General features: G+C 55.5%; 1 protein-coding gene across 1 annotated transcript; it reads right to left on the bottom strand.

The window, feature by feature from the left end:
• Positions 1-751: 751 nt before the first annotated feature.
• On the bottom strand, positions 752-20392 carry IL3RA (interleukin 3 receptor subunit alpha). Its single transcript, XM_070402701.1, has 11 exons — positions 20302-20392; positions 16983-17101; positions 15839-15962; positions 13174-13306; positions 11432-11619; positions 9480-9595; positions 8256-8282; positions 5082-5196; positions 3724-3829; positions 1487-1568; positions 752-1302 (listed from the first exon to the last, which is right to left on the bottom strand). Exons 1-11 carry the CDS (start codon positions 20366-20368, stop codon positions 1228-1230), a joined length of 1152 nt encoding a protein of 383 aa, XP_070258802.1. The 5' UTR covers positions 20369-20392; the 3' UTR covers positions 752-1227.
• Between the last annotated feature and the right edge of the window lie 239 nt (positions 20393-20631).

A 20631-nucleotide genomic window follows, 5' to 3' on the forward strand; every position in this document is an offset into this window, starting at 1 on the left:
GGGTGACTTTTCCCAGCGGCTTCTCTCAAGGTCACCTGCCTCTGGCCGGCTGAAGGGACAGGATGGGGCGGACGCCGCCACACCCTGCCCCCTGTGCAGAGCAGCCGGCCCCTGCCCCGCAGCCTCGCCCTCGCTCGGGGTGTCACTCGGCACCGGGTCCCTCCTGCCCCACCTGGCCGCCCGCCGAGGGCTGGGCTCTGAGCCGAGGCCCGGTTCCAGCCCTGCTCGCTCTCACCTGCCCGGCCAGGTAGGCCCTCCCGGCCTCGTTCAATTAGTGCAGCAACTGGAGATCGGCTCTGCCCTTGGCCTCAAGGACACTCTGCCAATGCGAGGCCGGCCGTTCCCGGTGAATTGGGGGAGGTTACAATGGACCCCAGTCGGCATCTGATGCCCCCCCCTCACCCCCCCCACAAGTTACACGGGAAGCCGGTCAGTGGACAAGGTTAGGAATTCCAGGTCCCTTCTGGCTAAATGCACCAGGTGCCTTTTTTCTTTAAAAAAAATATATTTTATTGATTTTTTACAGAGAGGAAGGGAGAGGGATAGAGAGTCAGAAACATCCATGAGAGAGAAACATCGATCAGCTGCCTCCTGCACACTCCCCACTGGGGATGTGCCCACAACCCAGGTCCATGCCCTTGGCAGGGGAATCGAACCCGGGACCCTTCAGTCCGCAGGCCGACGCTCTATCCACTGAGCCACACCAGCTAGGCCCCCCCCCCCCCCTTTTATTAAATACATTTTTATTCATTTCAGGGAGCGAGGAGGAGGAGAGAGAGAGACATCAATGATGAGAGAGAATCACCAAAGGGCACATGCCCGGGTTGCGGGCTCCATCCCCAGTGGGGGGCGTGCAGGAGGCAGCCGGTCCATGATCCCCTCTGCTCATGGATGTCTCTCTCTCTCTCTCTCTCTCTCTCTCTGAAATGCATAAAAATATCTTTAACAAGGAGAAGAAAGTACATCATACGATCAAAAGCCAACAGTCCACACGACGGGGAGGAGCGAGGACTCCAATTTCAGCAGCTGCGGGGGGGGGAGGGGGGGCGTGTGGGACACCCCAGCAGCCCTGAGGTGAGGGGTGGAGGCCACGTGTGTGCGGGGGCCGGAGAGCCGGTTGAAAACGCGCTTTATTCAGCTTCCTTCCCGGTGAACGTCCGTACACACATCCCCTCCTCCGGGAGCCTCGGGCTGTGGGCACCTGGCCAGCCACGACCTCATCCGGGCTCACGTCTCCCTTAAAACCTGCAGTTCAGCCACCGGACACTCCTCCTGGGTGGTTCGGCCGGCCTCCCAGGTAAACTGTGGGGTGAGGAGGGTGAGGGTGGGTCACAGGGCCTGGCCAGGGGGCCGGGGTCAGGGGTCATGGGTTCCCTGTCCCGTCTGCTTGCTGGCCACCCTTGTGGTCACCCCCCTTCCCACTGCCTGGGCCGGACTGTGGCCACCTCCACCCCAGAGGCACCCGTGGGCGGACACCTGGACGCACCATCTTCTCGTTCTGCAGGCTGCCCCCGAAGGGGTCCTTCAGGTGCGGGATGGGCGGGAAGAGGGTCTTCAGCACCGAGTACCTGAGAGAGGGTCACCTGAGCAGGGCCTGGCACAGCCTATATCCATCCATCCATCCATCCATCCACCCATCCATCCATCCATCCATCCACCCATCCATCCATCCACCCATCCGTCCATCCACCCATCCACCCATCCATCCACCCACCCATCCACCCACCCACCCACCCATCCATCCATCCATCCATCCACCCATCCACCCATCCATCCATCCACCCACCCATCCATCCATCCATCCATCCATCCATCCACCCATCCATCCACCCACCCATCCATCCACCCACCCACCCATCCATCCACCCACCCATCCATCCACCCATCCATCCATCCACCAATCCACCTATCCATCCATCCATCCACCCACCCACCCACCCATCCATCCATCCATCCATCCATCCACCCACCCATCCATCCATCCACCATCCATCCATCCGTCCATCCACCCACCCGTCCATCCACCCACCCATCCATCCATCCACCCATCCATCCACCCACCCATCCATCCATCCATCCATCCATCCATCCATCCATCCATCCATCCATCCACCCATCCACCCATCCATCCATCCATCCATCCATCCATCCATCCATCCATCCATCCATCCACCCATCCATCCATCCACCCACCCATCCATCCACCCATCCATCCACCCATCCACCCATCCATCCATCCATCCACCCACCCATCCATCCACCCATCCATCCACCCATCCACCCATCCATCCATCCATCCACCCACCCATCCATCCATCCATCCACCATGCATCCATCCACCCACCCACCCATCCATCCATCCACCATCCATCCACCTATCCATCCACCCACCCTCCATCCATCCATGATCCATCCATCATGATGCATCATCCATCCGCCATCTATCCATCCTCCATCCAACCTCATCCATCCACCCATCCATCCATCCATCCATCCATCCATCCTCCGTGCCAGTGATGCAGGTTACAGGGGAGCTACAGGGACCCCCCTCCTTGTCCCCCCACCCCCCAGATGAGTCATCCTCTTCTTAGTAGGAGTGCTGGTACCTGCACCTCTAAAGGGAAGGCCGTGCCCTAGCCAGTGTCGCTCAGTGGATAGCGCATCAGCCTGAGGACTGAATGGTCCTGGGTTCAATTCCCAGTCAAGGGCACGTACCTGGCTTGGAGGCTCCTCCCTGCCCCAGCCCTGGTCGGGCGTGTGCAGGAGGCAACCCATGGATGTGCCTCTCGAATTGATGTTTCTGTCTTTTGTGTTTTTGTTTTATTTTGTTTTGTTTTCCCTCCGCCTTTCCCTCTCCCTTCCACTCTCTCCAAAAATCAATAGAAAACACAGACCAGGCCGCCTCCACTTTGGAGACGCAGCTCGAGATGCCTGTCACCATGGCAACCTCCCCCTCCCAACAGCGTCTGCCGGAAGTCCGTGGTCCCCTACACTGGGACTATGGCCCCTCCTCTAGGAGACTTGGGGGGCGGGAGGGACCCCGAGGCCAGGGCCGGGTCAGGGCGGGGCTCGCTGGGTCTGGACAAGGTTTCAAGGAGGCAAATTGGGGGCGCATTGGGGACACGCACAGGAACCGGGCTGTATAGCCTCCACGCACCGACCCGGGTTGGGGGTCCGGATAGGGAAGGCAGGGGTCCCCCGGATACAGCCTTGGGGATCAGGCATCCGGGGGGGTCCCCCAGGTGGCAGGGACCTCATAGATGGGCGAAGCCAGGGTCGGGTTTCCAAAATCCCCCTCGGGCCTGGCCGGTGTTGCTCAGTGGATAGAGCGCCGGCCTGCGGACCCAAGGGTCCCGGGTTCGATTCTGGTCCCGGGCACGGACCTCGGCCGCAGGCTCCTCCCCGGCCCGGGCCCTGGTCGGGGCGCGCGCAGGAGGCAACCCATCCATGTGTCTCTCTCACATCGATGTTTCTCTCTGTCTCTCCCTCTCTCCTTCCCACTCTCTCTAAAAATCAACGGGAAAAATATCCTCAGGGGAGGATTAAAAAATAATAATAATAAAATAAAAAGAAAGAAAGAAAGAAACCCGGGCGGGGGGCTGCAGGCTGTGTGCGCGGACCCGCGAGCGCGCGCCCGGGTATCCAGGACGCGCGCGCGCCGGGCGGGGTGGGCGGGGCGCACGGGGCGGGGTGCGCTCCCGGAAACCAGGGCACAAGACTCACCTTCTGCAGAGGAAGACGGCGGTTCCCACGGAGAGCAGCGTCCCCAGCGCCATGAGGGAGGAGCTCAGCCAGACTTGGGAAAGCACGCCCGCCTCCGGGTCACACACTGGAGGGTGGAGCACAGGGGACGCCTCGCACCGGCCCGGGGTGGGGGTAGAGGGGTGGGGGCAGGTCTGGGAAGGTGGTTTCAACCACCCCGGGCATTTTCCCCAGGTCCCAGGTCCAGGTTGGGGCTCAGTCCAGTGGGGACAGCGGCCACCTGCGCGCCCGGGCGCGCGGGAATCTCTCCAACGGCGCGCGCCATCGCCAGGACCCCGATGCGCCCCTCCACGCAGGGACACTCGGAGCCACACCCACATACAACCACACACAGAGCGCTCTGGCCTGGCCAGTCCTCAGGGACCCCGGGCAGAGGCTGGGTTTTCGCTTGGAGACGCGCGCCCGCCTCCTGGTCACACACTAGGGGAGGCACAGGGGACCCCTCGCACCGGTCTTGGGGGGAAGGTTGTCTAGGATGGCGATTTCAAGTACCCCCGGGCATTTCCCTCAGGTCCCAGGTCCAGGTTGGGGCTCAGTCCAGTGGGGACAGCGGCCACCTACGCGCCCGGGCGCGCGGGAATCTCTCCAACGGCGCGCGCCATCGCCAGGACCCCGATGCGCCCCTCCACGCAGGGACACTCGGAGCCACACCCACATACAACCACACACAGTGCGCTCTGGTCTGGCCAGTCCTCAGGGACCCCGGGCAGAGGCTGGGTTTTCACTTGGAGACGCGCGCCCTCCTGTGGTCACGGAGGCGGAGGGGACCCTTGGACCGGCCCGTGGGGGTCTGGGACAGGGCGGCTTTACGCAGCCCCCGGGCATTTCCCAAAACCCCAAATCGGAGTTGGGGCGCGTCCAATGGGGACCGTGGCCACCTGCGCTCCCGGGCGCGCGGGAACCTCTCCATCAATTTTGATTGTTTTTTGTTAAAAAAAAAAAAAAAAAAAAAGACTGCATAAGAGCCCGGCCTGCGTGGCTCAGTGGTTAGCGTCGACCTATGAACCAGGAGGTCCCGGGTTCGATTCCCGGTCAAGGGCACCTGCCCGGGTTGGTGCGCTCCATCCATCCCCAGTAGGGGGCGTGTCCATGATTCTCTCTCATCATGGATGTTTCTCTCTCTGTCTCCCTTTCTGAAAAAAGGGGTGGTGGTGGGGGAGGGGAGGAGGTGACGCCCCTCTATTTTGAAGGCAGACACCCCAGGAGCTTTCAGACTGGGTGGTGGGGGTGGGCGAGTCTGTTTCCTGGAGGAAGACCAGGGCCCAAAGCCTTCATTCAACACTCGCCCAGGAGGGAGAGAGAAAGGACGCCCCGCTCACCGAAAGTCTGGGGGGCGCTCCACTGGCCGACCAGGTCGAGGGAGTAGGTCCGAGCTCGGATTCTCACCGTGAAGGTTCCTGGGTTCCTCAGCTTGAAGGACTTATTGTCCTGGACCTATGATGCAAGGAAAACCAGCAAGACAAGGCCCGGCCCGTGTGGCTCAATGGTTCGCGTCGGCCTATGAACCAGGTGGTCCCGGGTTCGATTCCCGGTCAAGGGCACAGGCCCGGGTTGCGGGCTCCATCCCCGGTCGGGGGCGTGCGGGAGGCGGCCGGTCCGTGATTCTCCCTCATCATGGATGTTTCTCTCTCTCTCTCCCTCCCCCTCCCTTCCTGGCTGAAATCCATAAAAAAATATATGAAAAAAATATATATTTTTTAAATGGTCTAATTCCTGGGAGGTAAACGATCCCTGAAAGCCACGGTGGCAGGGGCCGAGGCAGAGGTGGTTAGGGGCTATCAGGCCGGCAGGGGAGGGCAGTCAGGGGCGATCAGGCCGGCAGGGGAGGGCAGTTAGGGGCTATCAGGCCGGCAGGGGAGAGCAGTTAGGGGAGATCAGGCAGGCAGGGGAGGGCAGTCAGGGGCGATCAGGCCGGCAGGGGAGGGCAGTCAGGGGCGATCAGGCAGGCAGGGGAGAGCAGTTAGGGGAGATCAGGCAGGCAGGGGAGGGCAGTCAGGGGCGATCAGGCCGGCAGGGGAGGGCAGTCAGGGGCGATCAGGCAGGCAGGGGAGAGCAGTTAGGGGAGATCAGGCAGGCAGGGGAGGGCAGTCAGGGGCGATCAGGCAGGCAGGGGAGGGCAGTTAGGGGCGATCAGGCAGGCAGGGGAGAGCAGTTAGGGGAGATCAGGCAGGCAGGGGAGGGCAGTCAGGGGCGATCAGGCCGGCAGGGGAGGGCAGTTAGGGGAGATCAGGCAGGCAGGGGAGGGCAGTCAGGGGCGATCAGGCCGGCAGGGGAGGGCAGTGAGGGGAGATCAGGCAGGCAGGGGAGGGCAGTCAGGGGCGATCAGGCAGGCAGGGGAGGGCAGTTAGGGGCGATCAGGCAGGCAGGGGAGAGCAGTTAGGGGAGATCAGGCAGGCAGGGGAGGGCAGTCAGGGGCGATCAGGCAGGCAGGGGAGGGCAGTGAGGGGAGATCAGGCAGGCAGGGGAGGGCAGTCAGGGGCGATCAGGCAGGCAGGGGAGGGCAGTTAGGGGCGATCAGGCAGGCAGGGGAGAGCAGTTAGGGGAGATCAGGCAGGCAGGGGAGGGCAGTCAGGGGCGATCAGGCAGGCAGGGGAGGGCAGTTAGGGGCGATCAGGCCGGCAGGGGAGAGCAGTTAGGGGCGATCAGGCAGGCAGGGGAGGGCAGTTAGGGGCGATCAGGCAGGCAGGGGAGGGCAGTTAGGGGCGATCAGGCCGGCAGGGGAGAGCAGTTAGGGGAGATCAGGCAGGCAGGGGAGGGCAGTCAGGGGCGATCAGGCCAGCAGGGGAGGGCAGTGAGGGGAGATCAGGCAGGCAGGGGAGGGCAGTCAGGGGCGATCAGGCAGGCAGGGGAGGGCCGTTAGGGGCGATCAGGCAGGCAGGGGAGAGCAGTTAGGGGAGATCAGGCCGGCAGGGGAGGGCAGTTAGGGGAGATCAGGCCGGCAGGGGAGGGCAGTTAGGGGCGATCAGGCTGGCAGGGGAGAGCAGTTAAGGGGCGATCGGGCCGGCAGGCAGGCGAGCAGTTAGGAGCCAGGACGTCAATGTATCAATGCATCTATGTATCAATTTACATAGGTGATTATGTAGCCTCCATTGCTGATCATTATATATATATTGATGTATATATATTGATGTATATATATTGATGTATATATATTGATGTATATACATTGATGTATATATATTGATGTGTATATAATGATCAGCAATGGAGGCTACATAATCACCTATGTAAATTGATACATAGATGGATTGATACATTGACGTCCTGGCTCCTAACTGCTCGCCTGCCTGCCGGCCCGATCGCCCCTTAACTGCTCTCCCCTGCCAGCCTGATCGCCCCTAACCACCTCTGCCTACTAGAGGCCTGGTGCACGAAATTCGTGCACAGGGGCCGGGTGTCCCTCAGCCCGGGCTGCACCCTAGGTATTGATACACAGGTGTTGACTTTGGGGGTGTTGTGCAGCGAGCCCCACACTGTGGAATGCTGTCCCCCCAAGAGAGAGGTGGAACCTGGGAACGGGGGACCTCGTTTGGGAACAGGGCCTTTGCAGACGGGATGGGGTGAAGGCTCGGAGACGAGGCCGTCCTGGCTCAGGGGGGGGCCTCCCTCCAGGGACAGGGTCCTCGTTAGACACGGAAGCGGAGACGCAGACACAGAGGAGCGGCCACACAGGGGAGTCGAAGAGAGATGAAGGGAGAGAGAGAGAGAGAGAGAGAGAGAGAGAGAGAGAATGAGAAGGAGAGAGTAAAAGAGAAAAAATCTTATACCATAAAAGGCTAATATGCAAATCAACCCAACAGCAGAACGACCGGTCGCTATGACGTGCACTGACCACCAGGGGGCAGACTCTCAAGGCAGGAGCCGCCTCCAGCCCGCAGACCCCAGGCCGGCCAAGGCGGCTGCCAGTGGGGACCCCCCGCCCCCCCTGCAGATCGGCCCTGATCGCCGGTCAGGCCTTAGGGACCCAAATGTGCACAAATTTCATGCACCGGGGCCTCTAGAGAGAGAATAACACAGAAAGAAAAAAATGACCGTGAAAGAGATAGAGAGAGAATGAGAAAGTGAGAGAGGGAACAAGAGAGAAAATGAGAAAGAATGAGAGAAAAAAAGAGAGAGGAAAGAGAGAGAAGAGAGAGAGAGAAGTGAAAGCTAATGGATGTTTGACAAATGCATCATTATATATATACTAGAGGCCTGGTGCACAAAATGCGTGCACAGGGGCAGAGCGTCCCTCAGCCCGGCCTGCACCCTAGGTATTGGAATCCTGCACTTTGCTGGTTAGAGCTCACGGTCTGTGACTTTTCCCCAAGTTCCCTGCTGGCCCAGCTCAAGGAATTGGGGTGGCCTTGGGGTGCCCCTCTGTGGGGTGCCCCTCTGTGGGGTGCCCCTCTGTGGGCGGCCCCAGGCGGTCAGCAGCCTCTCTGAGCTTTCCCTCGGGCACCCGGCTCCCCCCATCCTCCCCATGGACATGTCCGGGAGGGGCACGCGCTTACCTTCTGCGGGAACGGCTCGTGGGCGCCCTGCAAGACACAAGCCAACAGCCCTGAGTGGGTGGGAGCCCCTGCAAGGGTTCGAGCCGGTGTATGTTCACAGAAACAGACGATGAAACGGCCAGCGATGCCCGGCCGGTGTGGCCCAGTGGTTGAGACTCAACCTACAAGAACCAGGAGGTTCCCGGTTTGATTCCCCGTCCAGGGCACATGCCCGTGTTATGCGCTCGGTCCCCAGTAGGGGGCGTGCGGGAGGCAGCTGATCCATGATTCTCTCTTATCATGGATGTTTCTGTCTCTCTCTCCCCTTCTCCCTTCCTCTCTGAAATTGATAAAAATAATATTTTAAAAAATAATAAATAGAAACAGGCCATTGCATATAAAATAGAAACGGGTGACCGGTTAAAAAAACAGAACGTGTCAATAGATGAGGAGGATAAATAATAAACATAACACACAAATCGTAAATATAAATGGATAAGGGAGACTACAATGATGAGTCACGCAGGATAAATAATGGATGTGAGCCCCGGCCGGTGTGGCTCAGTGGATAGAGCGCCGGCCTGCGGACTGCAGGGTCCCGGGTTCGATTCCGGTCAAATCAATAAAATATATTTTTTAAAAAAAATAATGGATGTGAAACAACATACAGATGTAACACGTAGGTAAGTTGGCTATAAAAATGGGCAGTCATGGCCCTGGCCGGTGTGGCTCAGTGGATAGAGCGGCGGCCTGCGGACTGAAGGGTCCCGGGTTCGATTCCGGTCAAGGGCACATGCCCGGGTTGTGGGCTCGATCCCCAGTAGGGGGCGTGCAGGAGGCAGCCGGTCCATGATTCTCTCTCATCAATGTTTCTAACTCTCTATCCCTCTCCCTTCTTCTCTGTAAAAAATCGATAAAATATATTTAAAAAAATTTTTAAAAAAATGATGAGTCACGCAGGATAAATAATGGATGTGAAACAACATACAGATGCAACAAGTAGGTAGTTGGGCATAAAAATGATGAGTCATGGCCCTGGCCGGTGTGGCTCAGTGGATAGAGCGCCGGCCTGCGGACTGAAGGGTCCCGGGTTCGATTCCCGGTCAAGGGCATGGACCTGGGTTGCGGGCACATCCCCAGTAGGGGGCGTGCAGGAGGCACCGATCCATGATTCTCTCCCTCCCTCCCTCTCCCTTCCTCTCTGAAATCCATAAAAATATATTTTCAAAGGACGGAAGGATTTACCTGTTGTATTTCGAGGTCGTAGTCAAACATTCTGTGTAAATGGCTGGACATGTCCCACTCCATGAGCGCGAGAGACTCATTGCACGTGGCGCTGATGTTGGGTGCGATCAACTTCTCTGGTGGAGGAAAAAGAAGAAAAAAAAAGCTCAGATCAGTGAAACAACTAAAAAAAAAAATATATATATATATATATCTTCCCAGCCCAGTAGGGGGCGCGCAAGAGGCGGCAGATCCATGATTCTCTCTCATCGTTAGTATTTCTAAGGCGTGTCCCAAAATTCACGCAAGAAGTAATTTTGTTAGAAAACACAGGTTTATCATTAAAAATTGTAAATTTTTTATTGATTCGTCAAGGAGACAGTCTAGGGTTATGTATGGAATAGGATATCGGGTCAATGGAGTATCATGTCGCGATAGCGAGCACCATGAACTGTTACTGCCTGAGCAGCCGCATTTTCGAAGAAGAATGGTTCCATGATGCCTCCAGCCCCCCAAATCCGCACCAATCAGTGACACGTTGTGGGTGCATTTGTTTCTCGACCATCACTCGTGGGTTTTCTGAGCCCCAAAGGCGACAATTTTGTCGATGAACCGAGCCATCAGGATGAAAATGAGCCTCATCGAAATTCAGCCACATTTATGCAAAAACGGCCGTGGAAAATTTCCACAAAAGAGTGCGTCTTTGCCAGCAAATAGCACACCATTTACCCGGTGTGCTGTTCCATACATAACCCTAGACTGTATTCTGTATGAATCAATAAAAAATTTACAATTTTTCATTATAAACCTGGGTTTTCGATCAAAATTACTTCTTGCGTGAATTTTGGGACAACCTTTATCTCCCTTTCCTTTCCCTTCCTTTCTGAAATCAATAAAAATATATTAAAGAAGGAATTCCGGCCAAAGAGTCGCCTTCTGTATCCTCTCCCAGTCCTCCTTGCCAGCACCCAGCAGGGGTGGGGAACGTCCGGCCCGCGGGCCATACGAGGCCCGAGAAATCATTTGGTCTGACCGGCCAAGGCCTCAGGGATGAGCTAGTTAAATCAGCGGTTCTCAACCTGTGGGTCGCGACCCCTTTGGGGGTCGAACGGCCCTTTCCCGGGGGTCGCCTAAGACCATCGGAAAACACGTCTATAATCACATATTGTTTTTGTGATTGATCCCTGTGCTTTCATGATGTTCCATGTGTCACCATGAAAATCCATCCTGCAGATCAGATGTTTCCATGACGATTCATCACAGCAGCCACATGACAGCGATGACGTAGCAACGAGAATAATGTTATGGTTGGGGGTCCCCACAGCATGAGGAGCTGTATTCAAGGGTCGCGGCCTCAGGAAGGTTGAGAACCGCTGAATTAAATGCGGGACAAAATATAGCAGGTGAATTTTTAAAAAAATATATTTTATTGATTTTTTTACAGAGAGGATGGGAGATAGAAACATCCATGATGAGAGAGAAACACCGATTGGCTGCCTCCTGCACGCCCCCGACTGGGGATGTGCCCACAACCCAGGTCCATGCCCTTGACCGGAATCGAACCCGGGACCCTTCAGTCCGCAGGCCGACGCTCTACCCACTGAGCCACACCGGCCAGGGCTTGCAGGCTAAATTTTTAGGTAGAAAATTTTGTATGGTTTTTGAATGATGTCATAAATATCCAAATGGCTTTGGGCTGAAAAAAAAGAATTCACCTGCATGTCGACCTCAGGACAGAACGCTCAAAAGCCTGCTTGGGGGCCTGGCCGGTGTGGCTCAGTGGTTAGAGCGTCGGCCTAGGAACCAGGAGGTCCCGGGCTCGATTCCCGCTCAGGGCACAGGCCCGGGTGGCGGGCTCGATCATGGATGTTTCTATCTCTCCATCCCTGTCCCTTCCTCACCGAAATTATTATTTTTTTTTTAAAAAATGCATCTATTAAAAAAAGAATTTTCCCGGACCCTCCGTCACTCACCGATCGTGGGCAAATTGGAGAATAATTCGGAGCAGGGAACGGTGTCCCGGTGGCTGGTGCCCGTCACCCGGAACCGGTAGAACGGGTCTTGTTCTGGGTCGTAAAAGGCAGAGACGTCAAACTGACACGCGGTGTGTTTGCCCAGGTCATTCACTGTGTACCTGGGACACGTCCACGTCTGAGCGGTGCTGCACGAAGGGGGCGTGGTTAAGAAGGATGGCCTAGCCCCGCCCTGAAGGCCTTAGCCCCGCCCAGGAGTCCTTAGCCCCGCCCAGAAGCCCTTAGCCCCGCCCTGAAGTCCTTAGCCCCGCCCAGAAGTCCTTAGCCCCGCCCTGAAGTCCTTAGCCCCGCCCAGAAGTCCATAGTCCCGCCCAGAAGTCCTTAGCCCCGCCCAGGAGACCATAGTCCCGCCCAGAAGTCCTTAGCCCCGCCCAGGAGACCAGAGTCCCGCCCAGAAGTCCTTAGTCCCGCCCAGAAGTCCTTAGCCCCGCCCTGAAGTCCTTAGACCCGCCCAGAAGTCCTTAGCCCCGCCCAGAAGTCCTTAGTCCCGCCCAGAAGACCTTAGCCCCGCCCAGAAGTCCATAGTCCCGCCCAGAAGTCCTTAGCCCCGCCCAGAAGTCCTTAGTCCCGCCCAGAAATCCTTAGCCCCGCCCAGAAGTCCTTAGACCCGCCCAGAAGTCCTTAGCCCCGCCCAGAAGTCCTTAGACCCGCCCAGAAGTCCTAAGTCCCGCCCAGAAGTCCTTAGCCCCTCCCTGGAGTCCTTAGCCCCGCCCAGAAGTCCTTAGTCCCGACTAGTAGTCCTTAGCCCCACCCAGAATTCCCTAGTCCCGCCCAGAAGTCCTAAGCCCCGCCCAGAAATCCTTTGCCCCGCCCAGGAGACCCAAGCCCCTCCCAGGAGATGCTAGCCACGCCTACGAGACCCCAGCCCCGCCCAGGAGACCGTAGCCCCGCCCAGGAGACCCCAGCCCCACCCAGGAGACTGTAGCCCCGCCCAGGAGGCCCCAGCCCCGCCCAGGAGACCATAGCCCCGCCCAGGGGACAGTAGCCCCGCCCAGGAGACCCTAGCCCCGCCCAGGAGACTGTAGCCCCGCCCAGGAGACCCCAGCCACACCCAGAAGACCTTGGCCCCTCCCAGGAGGCCCCAGCCCCGCCCAGGAGACCATAGCCCCGCCCAGGGGACAGTAGCCCCGCCCAGGAGACCCTAGCCCCGCCCAGGAGGCCCCAGCCCCGCCCAGGAGACCCAAGCCCCGCCCAAGAGACCCCAACCTGTCCAGGAAACCCTAGCCCCGCCCAGGAGAGCTTAGCCCCGCCCAGGAGGCCCAAGCCCCGCCCAAGAGACCCCAACCTGTCCAGGAGACCCTAGCCCCGCCCAGGAGACCTTAGCCCCGCCCAGGAGGCCCCAGCCCCGCCCAAGAGACCCCAACCTGTCCAGGAGACCCTAGCCCCGCCCAGGAGACCTTAGCCCCGCCCAGGAGGCCCCAGCCCCGCCCAGGAGACCCAAGCCCCGCCCAGGAGACTGTAGCCCCGCCCAGGGTACGGTAGCCCTGGCCAAGAGACCCCAGCCTGTCCAGGAGACCCTAGCCCCGCCCAGGAGACCTTAGCCCCGCCCAGGAGGCCCCAGCCCCGCCCAGGAGACCCAAGCCCCGCCCAGGAGACCCAAGCCCCGCCCAGGAGGCCCCAGCCCCGCCCAGGAGACCCCAGCCCCGCCCAGGAGGCCCCAGCCCCGCCCAGGCCCCCCCTACCTGACGTCCTCCAAGTGGAAATAATACTGGACGTCGCTGGGGGCCGCCCTGCCCACCGCCCACCGGCAGGTCAGGAAATCCTTGTCATGAACCTCGCAGGCCAGGTCCTGAGCAGCTGCTTCCGGGTTCCCGTCTACACGTACAAAGAAGAGAGCAAAGAAAAAAAAAAAGCAAAGGAAATTACCAAAAAAGGCAAAGAAAAATTCTTCCCACCCATTCCAAAGAAGATAGATGAATAAATGCAAAAATTACAAAAAAAATGCAAGAAGAAAGCCGACAAATGCGAAAATTACCAAAAAAATGCGAAAATTACAAAAAAATGCAAAGAAAAAGCCAAAAAATGCGAAAATTACAAAAAAAATGCAAAGAAAATAGCCAAAAAAAAGCGAAAATTACAAAAAAAAGCAAAGAAAATAGCCAAAGAAATGCGAAAATTACAAAAAAAAAGCAAAGAAAATAGCCAAAAAAATGCAAAAATTACAAAAAAAAGCAAAGAAAATAGCCAAAAAAATGCGAAAATTACAAAAAAAATGCAAAGAAAATAGCCAAAAAAACGCAAAAATTACAAAAAAAAAATGCAAGGAAGAAAGCCGAAAAACGCAAAGATTACCAAAAGATGCAAAGAAAATTGCAAGGGAGAAAGCCGAAAAGCAGAAAAATTACAAAAATATGCAAGGAAAATAGCCCCCGAAAATGCAAAAATTCCAAAAAATGATGCAAGGAAGAAAGTAAAAAAAAAATGCAGAGATTACCAAAAGACGCCAAGAAGATCAGAAGAAGAAGAAGAAGAAGGAAAAAAAAAGCAAAGGAGTTAGCCAAAAAAATGGAAAAATTACAAAATAATTAAAAGATTACCAAAAAAAAAAAAAAAGCCAGGTAGATCAACAGAAATGTAAGGAAGATAAAAATAACAGTAACGAAACCCACACTCACACACACACACACACACACACACTCACACACACACACCAAGTTCCTTTGGCCTTGGCTGGTGTGGCTCAGTGGTTAGAGCATCGCCCTGCACACCAAAGGGTCGCAGGTTCGATTCCCAGTCAAGGGCACAGGCCCGGGTTGTGGGCTCGATCCCCAGTAGGGGGCGTGCAGGAGGCAGCTGATCCGTGGTGAGAGAGAATCATGGACCGGCCGCCTCCTGCACGCCCCCTACTGGGGATGGAGCCCACAACCCGGGCCTGTGCCCTTGACTGGGAATCGAACCCAGAACCTCCTGGGTTCCTAGGCTGATGCTTAACCACTGAGCGACACTGGCCGGGCTCAAAGTAATGATTTTTGATATTCAGAAGACTGATTCATGGTTTTTAGTCCCAAAATTCACGCAAGAAGTAATTTTCATAGAAAGCCCAGGTTTATAGTTAAAAATTGTAAATTTTCTATTGATTCATAAAGGACACAGTCTAGGGTTTATGTGTGGAACAGCACATCGGGTCCATGGCCTCCCCGGCTTTGCTGGCACAGACGCCAAGCCGCGGTCTCCATGGGTCTTCACTGTCCCTGCTCCTGGGCCGTCATTGGCACTTGGTGATACTGATCGAATCGAAGGGATTGACATCCAAGGGCAACAGATATTAGAATCTGATTCAATCAACTGAGTAAAATTAGGCTTTAATTTTGTTGTTGTTGTTAATGCTCACGCAAAATTCAAATCTTGCGCGAATTTTGGGACACTATCTATATCTATCTATCTATCTATCTATCTATCATCTATCTTTCTATCATCTATGTATCATCTATCTATCTATCTATCTATCTATCTATCTATCTATGTATGTATCTATCATCTATCTTTCTATCATCTATCTATCTATATCTATCTATCATCTATATTTATCTATCTATCTATCTATGTATGTATCATCTATCTATCTATCTATCTATCTATCTATCTATCATCTCTATCTATCATCTATCTATCTATCTATCTATCTATCATCATCTATATCTATCTATCAATCTATCTATCTATCTATCTTCCTATCTATCTATCATCTATCTATCTATATCTATCTATCATCTATATTTATCTATCTATCTATCTATCTATCTATGTATCATCTATCTATCTATCTATCATCTATCTATCTATCTATCTATCTATCATCTCTATCTATCATCTATCTATCATCTATCTATCTATATCTATCTATCATCTATCTATCATCTATCTATCTATCTATCTATCTATCATCATCTATATCTATCTATCAATCTATCTATCTATCTATCTTCCTATCTATCTATCATCTATCTATCTATATCTATCTATCATCTATATTTATCTATCTATCTATCTATCTATCTATGTATCATCTATCTATCTATGTATCATCTATCTATCTATCTATCTATCTATCATCTCTATCTATCATCTATCTATCTATATCTATCTATCATCTATCTATCATCTATCTATCTATCTATCATCTATCTATCTATCTATCTATCTATATCTATCTATCTACCTATCTATCTATCTATCATCTATCTATCTATCTATCTATCTATCTATCTATCTATCTATCTATCTATCATGTCTATCTATCTATCATCTATCTATCTATCTATCTATATCTATCTATCATCTATCTATCTATCTATCTATCTATCTATCTATCTATCTATCTATCTATCTATAGCATTTAGCTCTCACCTTGTTTGGGATACTTAATCCACGTGGAGTACGGCTCACCATCGATCACGGCGACGTTGACCGTGTAGTTCGTTTGGTTGCATTTGGGGAGCACATGGAACTGGCAGAACAGGTTGTTCTGGGCCTGAGAGAGACGTAGGAATGTCCCGTTTCGAGATACTCACCATCTTTAACGTTTTTTTGTGTGTGTTTCATATATTTTTATTGAGTTCAGAGGAGAAAGAGGAGGAAGAGAGACAGAAACATCCTTCCTATCTGTATTATAAAAGGCCCGTGACCGTAACGCGTAATGCCCAAACAACCGGTCACCAGGCGGTGCATGGGGCACCTCTCGGGCCCTCCCCCCTCCCCCCTGGGGCGCCTGCAGCGTCCTCAGAGCGTGTGAGGCATGACGGGGCGGCGGGCATGGCCCTGAAGCCGGGCTCGGCCTAGGGGACCCTACACGGGCACAATTTAATCATGAGCTGGGCCGCTAGTACTAGTATAATAAAAACCCCAATATCCTATGTGTCCGACCGTTTGTTCGACCGCTCAACCAGTCGCTATGACCCACACTGACCACCAGGGGGCAGAAGCTCCGACCGGTAGATCAGCTGGCTGCTGGGATCTGGGGGAGACGGGTCAGACACGCCCTGGAGCCCCCCTGCGGCCCCTCCCCGGCCCCGATCATGCACCGGGGAGGGGGTCCCCCGGCCTGGCCTGCGCCCTCTCGCCATCCGGGACCCCTCGGGGGATGTCGGAGAGCCGGTTTCGGCCCGATCCCCACAGGCCAGGCCGAGGGACCCCAATGGTGCACGAATTCGTGAACCGGGCCTCTAGTCCAAGATGAGAGAGAATCGGGGACCGGCTGCCTCCTTCCCGCCCCCTACTGGGGATCGAGCCCGCAACCTGGGCTGGTGCCCTGACCTCCTGGTTCCTCGGCCGATGCTCAATTGCTGAGCCAGACTGGCCGGGCCGAGCGGTACCATCTTAGACATACTAGAGACGACCCATCCTAAGCCTTTTGCCCGTAAATATTTCACCCCACAGCCCACAGGTCCGGGTGCCCCCCGAAATGGGCTCAGTCTCGAGGTTTGGCTGGTTCTCTGGTCAGGGGAAGACTTGGTAGCGTCTAGTGAGCGACGTCCACGGGAACGGCTCTTACCTTTAGGTAGGAACCGGGGCCTTCGACGCATCTGATGTCAGACACGTTGCCATGGAGATCCCAGGTCAGCCTCTTGGTCCCGGGCTCCATCCTTATGTTCTGAATCGGGGGGTTTGCGTCTGAAAGGTGTAGGGTTAGGAGAGAGAGAGAGAGAGAGAGAGAGAGAGAGAGAGATGCTTAAACCCGCCACCCGATGGAAACTTCGTTCTCCCAGTGACGTGGGCGATATCCGTGGGGAAGTGGAGTTATTTAAAAAAAAAAATTCCTATAGAATAAAAGCCTAATATGCTGTGTCCGGTCGGCCGTTCAAGCAATCAAAGGGTAAGATGCTAATGATATGCGAAGGCTGCTCCACTGCTCGCTATGACGTGCACTGACCACCAGGGGGCAGACGCTCTGACCAGTCGCTATGACGTGCACTGACCACCAGGGGGCAGACGCTCTGACCAGTCGCTATGACGTGCACTGACCACCAGGGGGCAGACTCTCTGACCAGTCGCTATGACGTGCACTGACCACCAGGGGGCAGACTCTCTGACCAGTCGCTATGACGTGCACTGACCACCAGGGGGCAGACGCTCTGACCAGTCGCTATGACGTGCACTGACCACCAGGGGGCAGACGCTCTGACCAGTTGCTATGACGTGCACTGACCACCAGGGGGCAGAAGCTCTGACTAGTCGCTATGACGTGCACTGACCACCAGGGGGCAGACGCTCTGACCGCTCGCTATGACATGCACCTACCACCAGGGGGCAGATAGTCGACCAGTCGCTATGACGTGCACTGACCACCAGGGGGCAGACGCTCTGACTGGTAGGTTAGCTTGCTGCTGGGGTCCAGCCGATCGGGACTGAGCGAGACGGGCCGGACACGCCCTGGAGCCCTCCCTCCCGCGGTCCCTCCCCAGCTGGCCAACCTCCCGCGTCCCTCCCCGGCCCTGATCGTGCACCCGTGGGGTCCCTCGGCCTGGCCTGCGCCCTCTCGCCATCCGGGCTGAGGGACTACACCCCCAGTGCACGAATTTTGTGCACCGGGCCTCTGGTATATATATATATATATATATATATATATATATATATATATATATGCCCTGGCTGGTTTGGCTCAGTGGATAGAGCCTTGACCTGTGAACTGAAGGGTCCCGGGTTCGAATCTGGGTCAAGGGCATGGACCTGGGTTGCGGGCACATCCCCAGTGGGGGGCGTGCAGGAGGCAGCCGATCCATGATTCTCTCTCATCATCGATGTTTCTCACTCTCTCTCCCTCTCCCTTCCTCTCTGTAAAAAAATCAATAAAATATATTTTTTAAAAAAAATTTGGCAGGTGCATGTCAGGGGTCGCTTTCAGAACTACAGATGTTTGGCATCGCACGTGACCTGCATTTAGGTCCCGTCTGTGAATAAAGAGGGAGCTTCTAGCATCTAATGGTGACACGGCAGGAGGAGAGTGGTAGATAGATAGGGCTCCCCGACATCTTGGGGTTAAAAAGGGAAAGTAGAGATAGCACAACCTCCCCCCCTTTGGAGAGAAGAAACCACCAGCAAAAGGTTATGAAATCTTGTGGTTGACCATCTCCGCTGACACCATCCCGGCTGGTGCCGCCAGGCCAGAGAGGACGCAGTTGGCCTGTTTAAGATGAAAATATGTCTTTTTTCTTCTAAGAGACTCAGACGACAAAATCCCCCCCAAAAAACCAAAAAATTAACGAACATATATATGTGCCTTGGCTGGTATGGCTCAGTGGATAGAGCCTTGACCTGTGGACTGAACGGTCCCTCCGCCCCCAAGTGTTCAGAAATAAAAAAAAGTCCTAGACACAGAGCCCCTTTATTTGTTTTTATTATTATGATTATTTTTAAAAAGTCTATTTTATTGATTTTTTCTACACAGAGGAAGGGAGAGGGATAGACAGTCAGAAACATCGATGATGAGAGAGAATCATCGATCGGCTGCCTCCTGCACGCCCCCCACTGGGGATGTGCCCGCAACCCAGGTCCATGCCCTTGACCGGGAATCGAACCCGGGACCCTTTGGTCTGCAGGCTGACGCTCTATCCACTGAGCCACACCGGCCAGGGCAGTTTTTATTGATTTTTAAATCCTCACCTGAGGATATTTTCCTATTGATTTTTATAAAAAAATATATTTTTATTGATTTCAGAACAGAAGGGAGAGACAGAAACATCCATGAGGAGAGAGAATCACGGATCGGCTGCCTCCTGCACGCCCCCGACTGGGGATGGAGCCCGCAACCCGGGCATGTGCCCTTGACCAGGAATCGAACCCTGACCTCCTGGTTCATAGGTCGATGCTCAACCACTGAACCACACCGGCCAGGCTCCATCCTGTCTTATAGCTGCACTAGAGGCCCCGGTGCATGAATTCGTGCACCCGTGGGGTCCCTCGGCCTCGCCTGCGGGATCGGGCCGGAACCGGCTCCCCGACATCCCCCGAGGGGTCCCGGATGGTGAGAGGGCGCAGGCCAGGCCGAGGGACCCCACGGGTGCACGATCGGGGTCAGGGAGGGACGCGGGAGGTTGGCCAGCCGGGGAGGGACCGTGGGAGGGAGGGCTCCAGGGCGTGTTCGGCCGTCTCGCTCAGTCCCGATTGGCCAGACCCCAGCAGCAAGCTCACCTACCGATGGGAGTGTCTGCCCCCTGGTGGTCAGTGCACGTCATAGCGACTGGTCGACCAGTCGACTGTCTGCCCCCTGGTGGTCAGTGCACGTCATAGCGACTGGTAGACCAGTCGACTGTCTGCCCCCTGGTGGTCAGTGCGCGTCATAGCGACTGGTAGACCAGTTGACTGTCTGCCCCCTGGTGGTCAGTGCACGTCATAGCGACTGGTCGACCAGTCGACTGTCTGCCCCCTGGTGGTCAGTGCACGTCATAGTGAGCAGTTGAGTGGCCTTAGCATATCATTAGCATATGACGCTTTGATTGCTTGAACGGGCGACCGGCCGACCGGACGCTTAGCCTATTAGGCTTTTATTATATAAAACTAGAGGCCTGGTGCACGAAATTCGTGCCTGTGGGGTGGGGGTCGTCCCTCAGCCCGGCCTGCACCCTCTCCCCATCCCGGCCTCTGGCTCCTAACCGCTCACCTGCCTGCCCGCCGGCCTGATCGCCCCTAACCGCCCTGCCCGCCGGCCTGATCCCCCCCAACTGCCCCCCCCCCCCAGCCTCACAGCCCCCACGGTCCCCGGTCTAATTAGCATATCACCCTTTTATGAGTATCGATGTGACTCTATGGTGTTTGCGAGGCCAGCGGTTTCCTCTCCACGCAAAGCACCTGCCCAGCGCAGGCGGGCGGCCTACCTTGGTCTTTGTGCAGAAGAACGCCGACGGGAGCCAGGAGCACCGCGGCGAGCCAGAGCGAGGCCATGGGGCTGGCGGTTCCGGTGGGAGCGAGGGGTTGAGCTGCAGGAGGAGGGAGAGGTACCTGGGGGGGGGGTGGTGTCCTCAGGGAGGAGGCGGGAGGGAGGGAGGGAGTCTGGTGAGGTCTGGTGCTCGGAGGGCAGGCAGCTCGTTGCAGGAGCAAAGGCCTTGTGTGCACACGGGTGTGTGCGGTGATTTGCATGCATTGCACACACACGTGCACGCACGCACACGGCTGCATGGGCACCTGTGCATGGTATCGGCCAGTGA

This window comes from Myotis yumanensis, unplaced genomic scaffold, assembly GCF_028538775.1.
Source record: "Myotis yumanensis isolate MYYU_CA2020_CCGP unplaced genomic scaffold, mMyoYum1.0.hap1 SCAF_24, whole genome shotgun sequence".
Classification (NCBI taxonomy): domain Eukaryota; kingdom Metazoa; phylum Chordata; class Mammalia; order Chiroptera; family Vespertilionidae; genus Myotis; species Myotis yumanensis.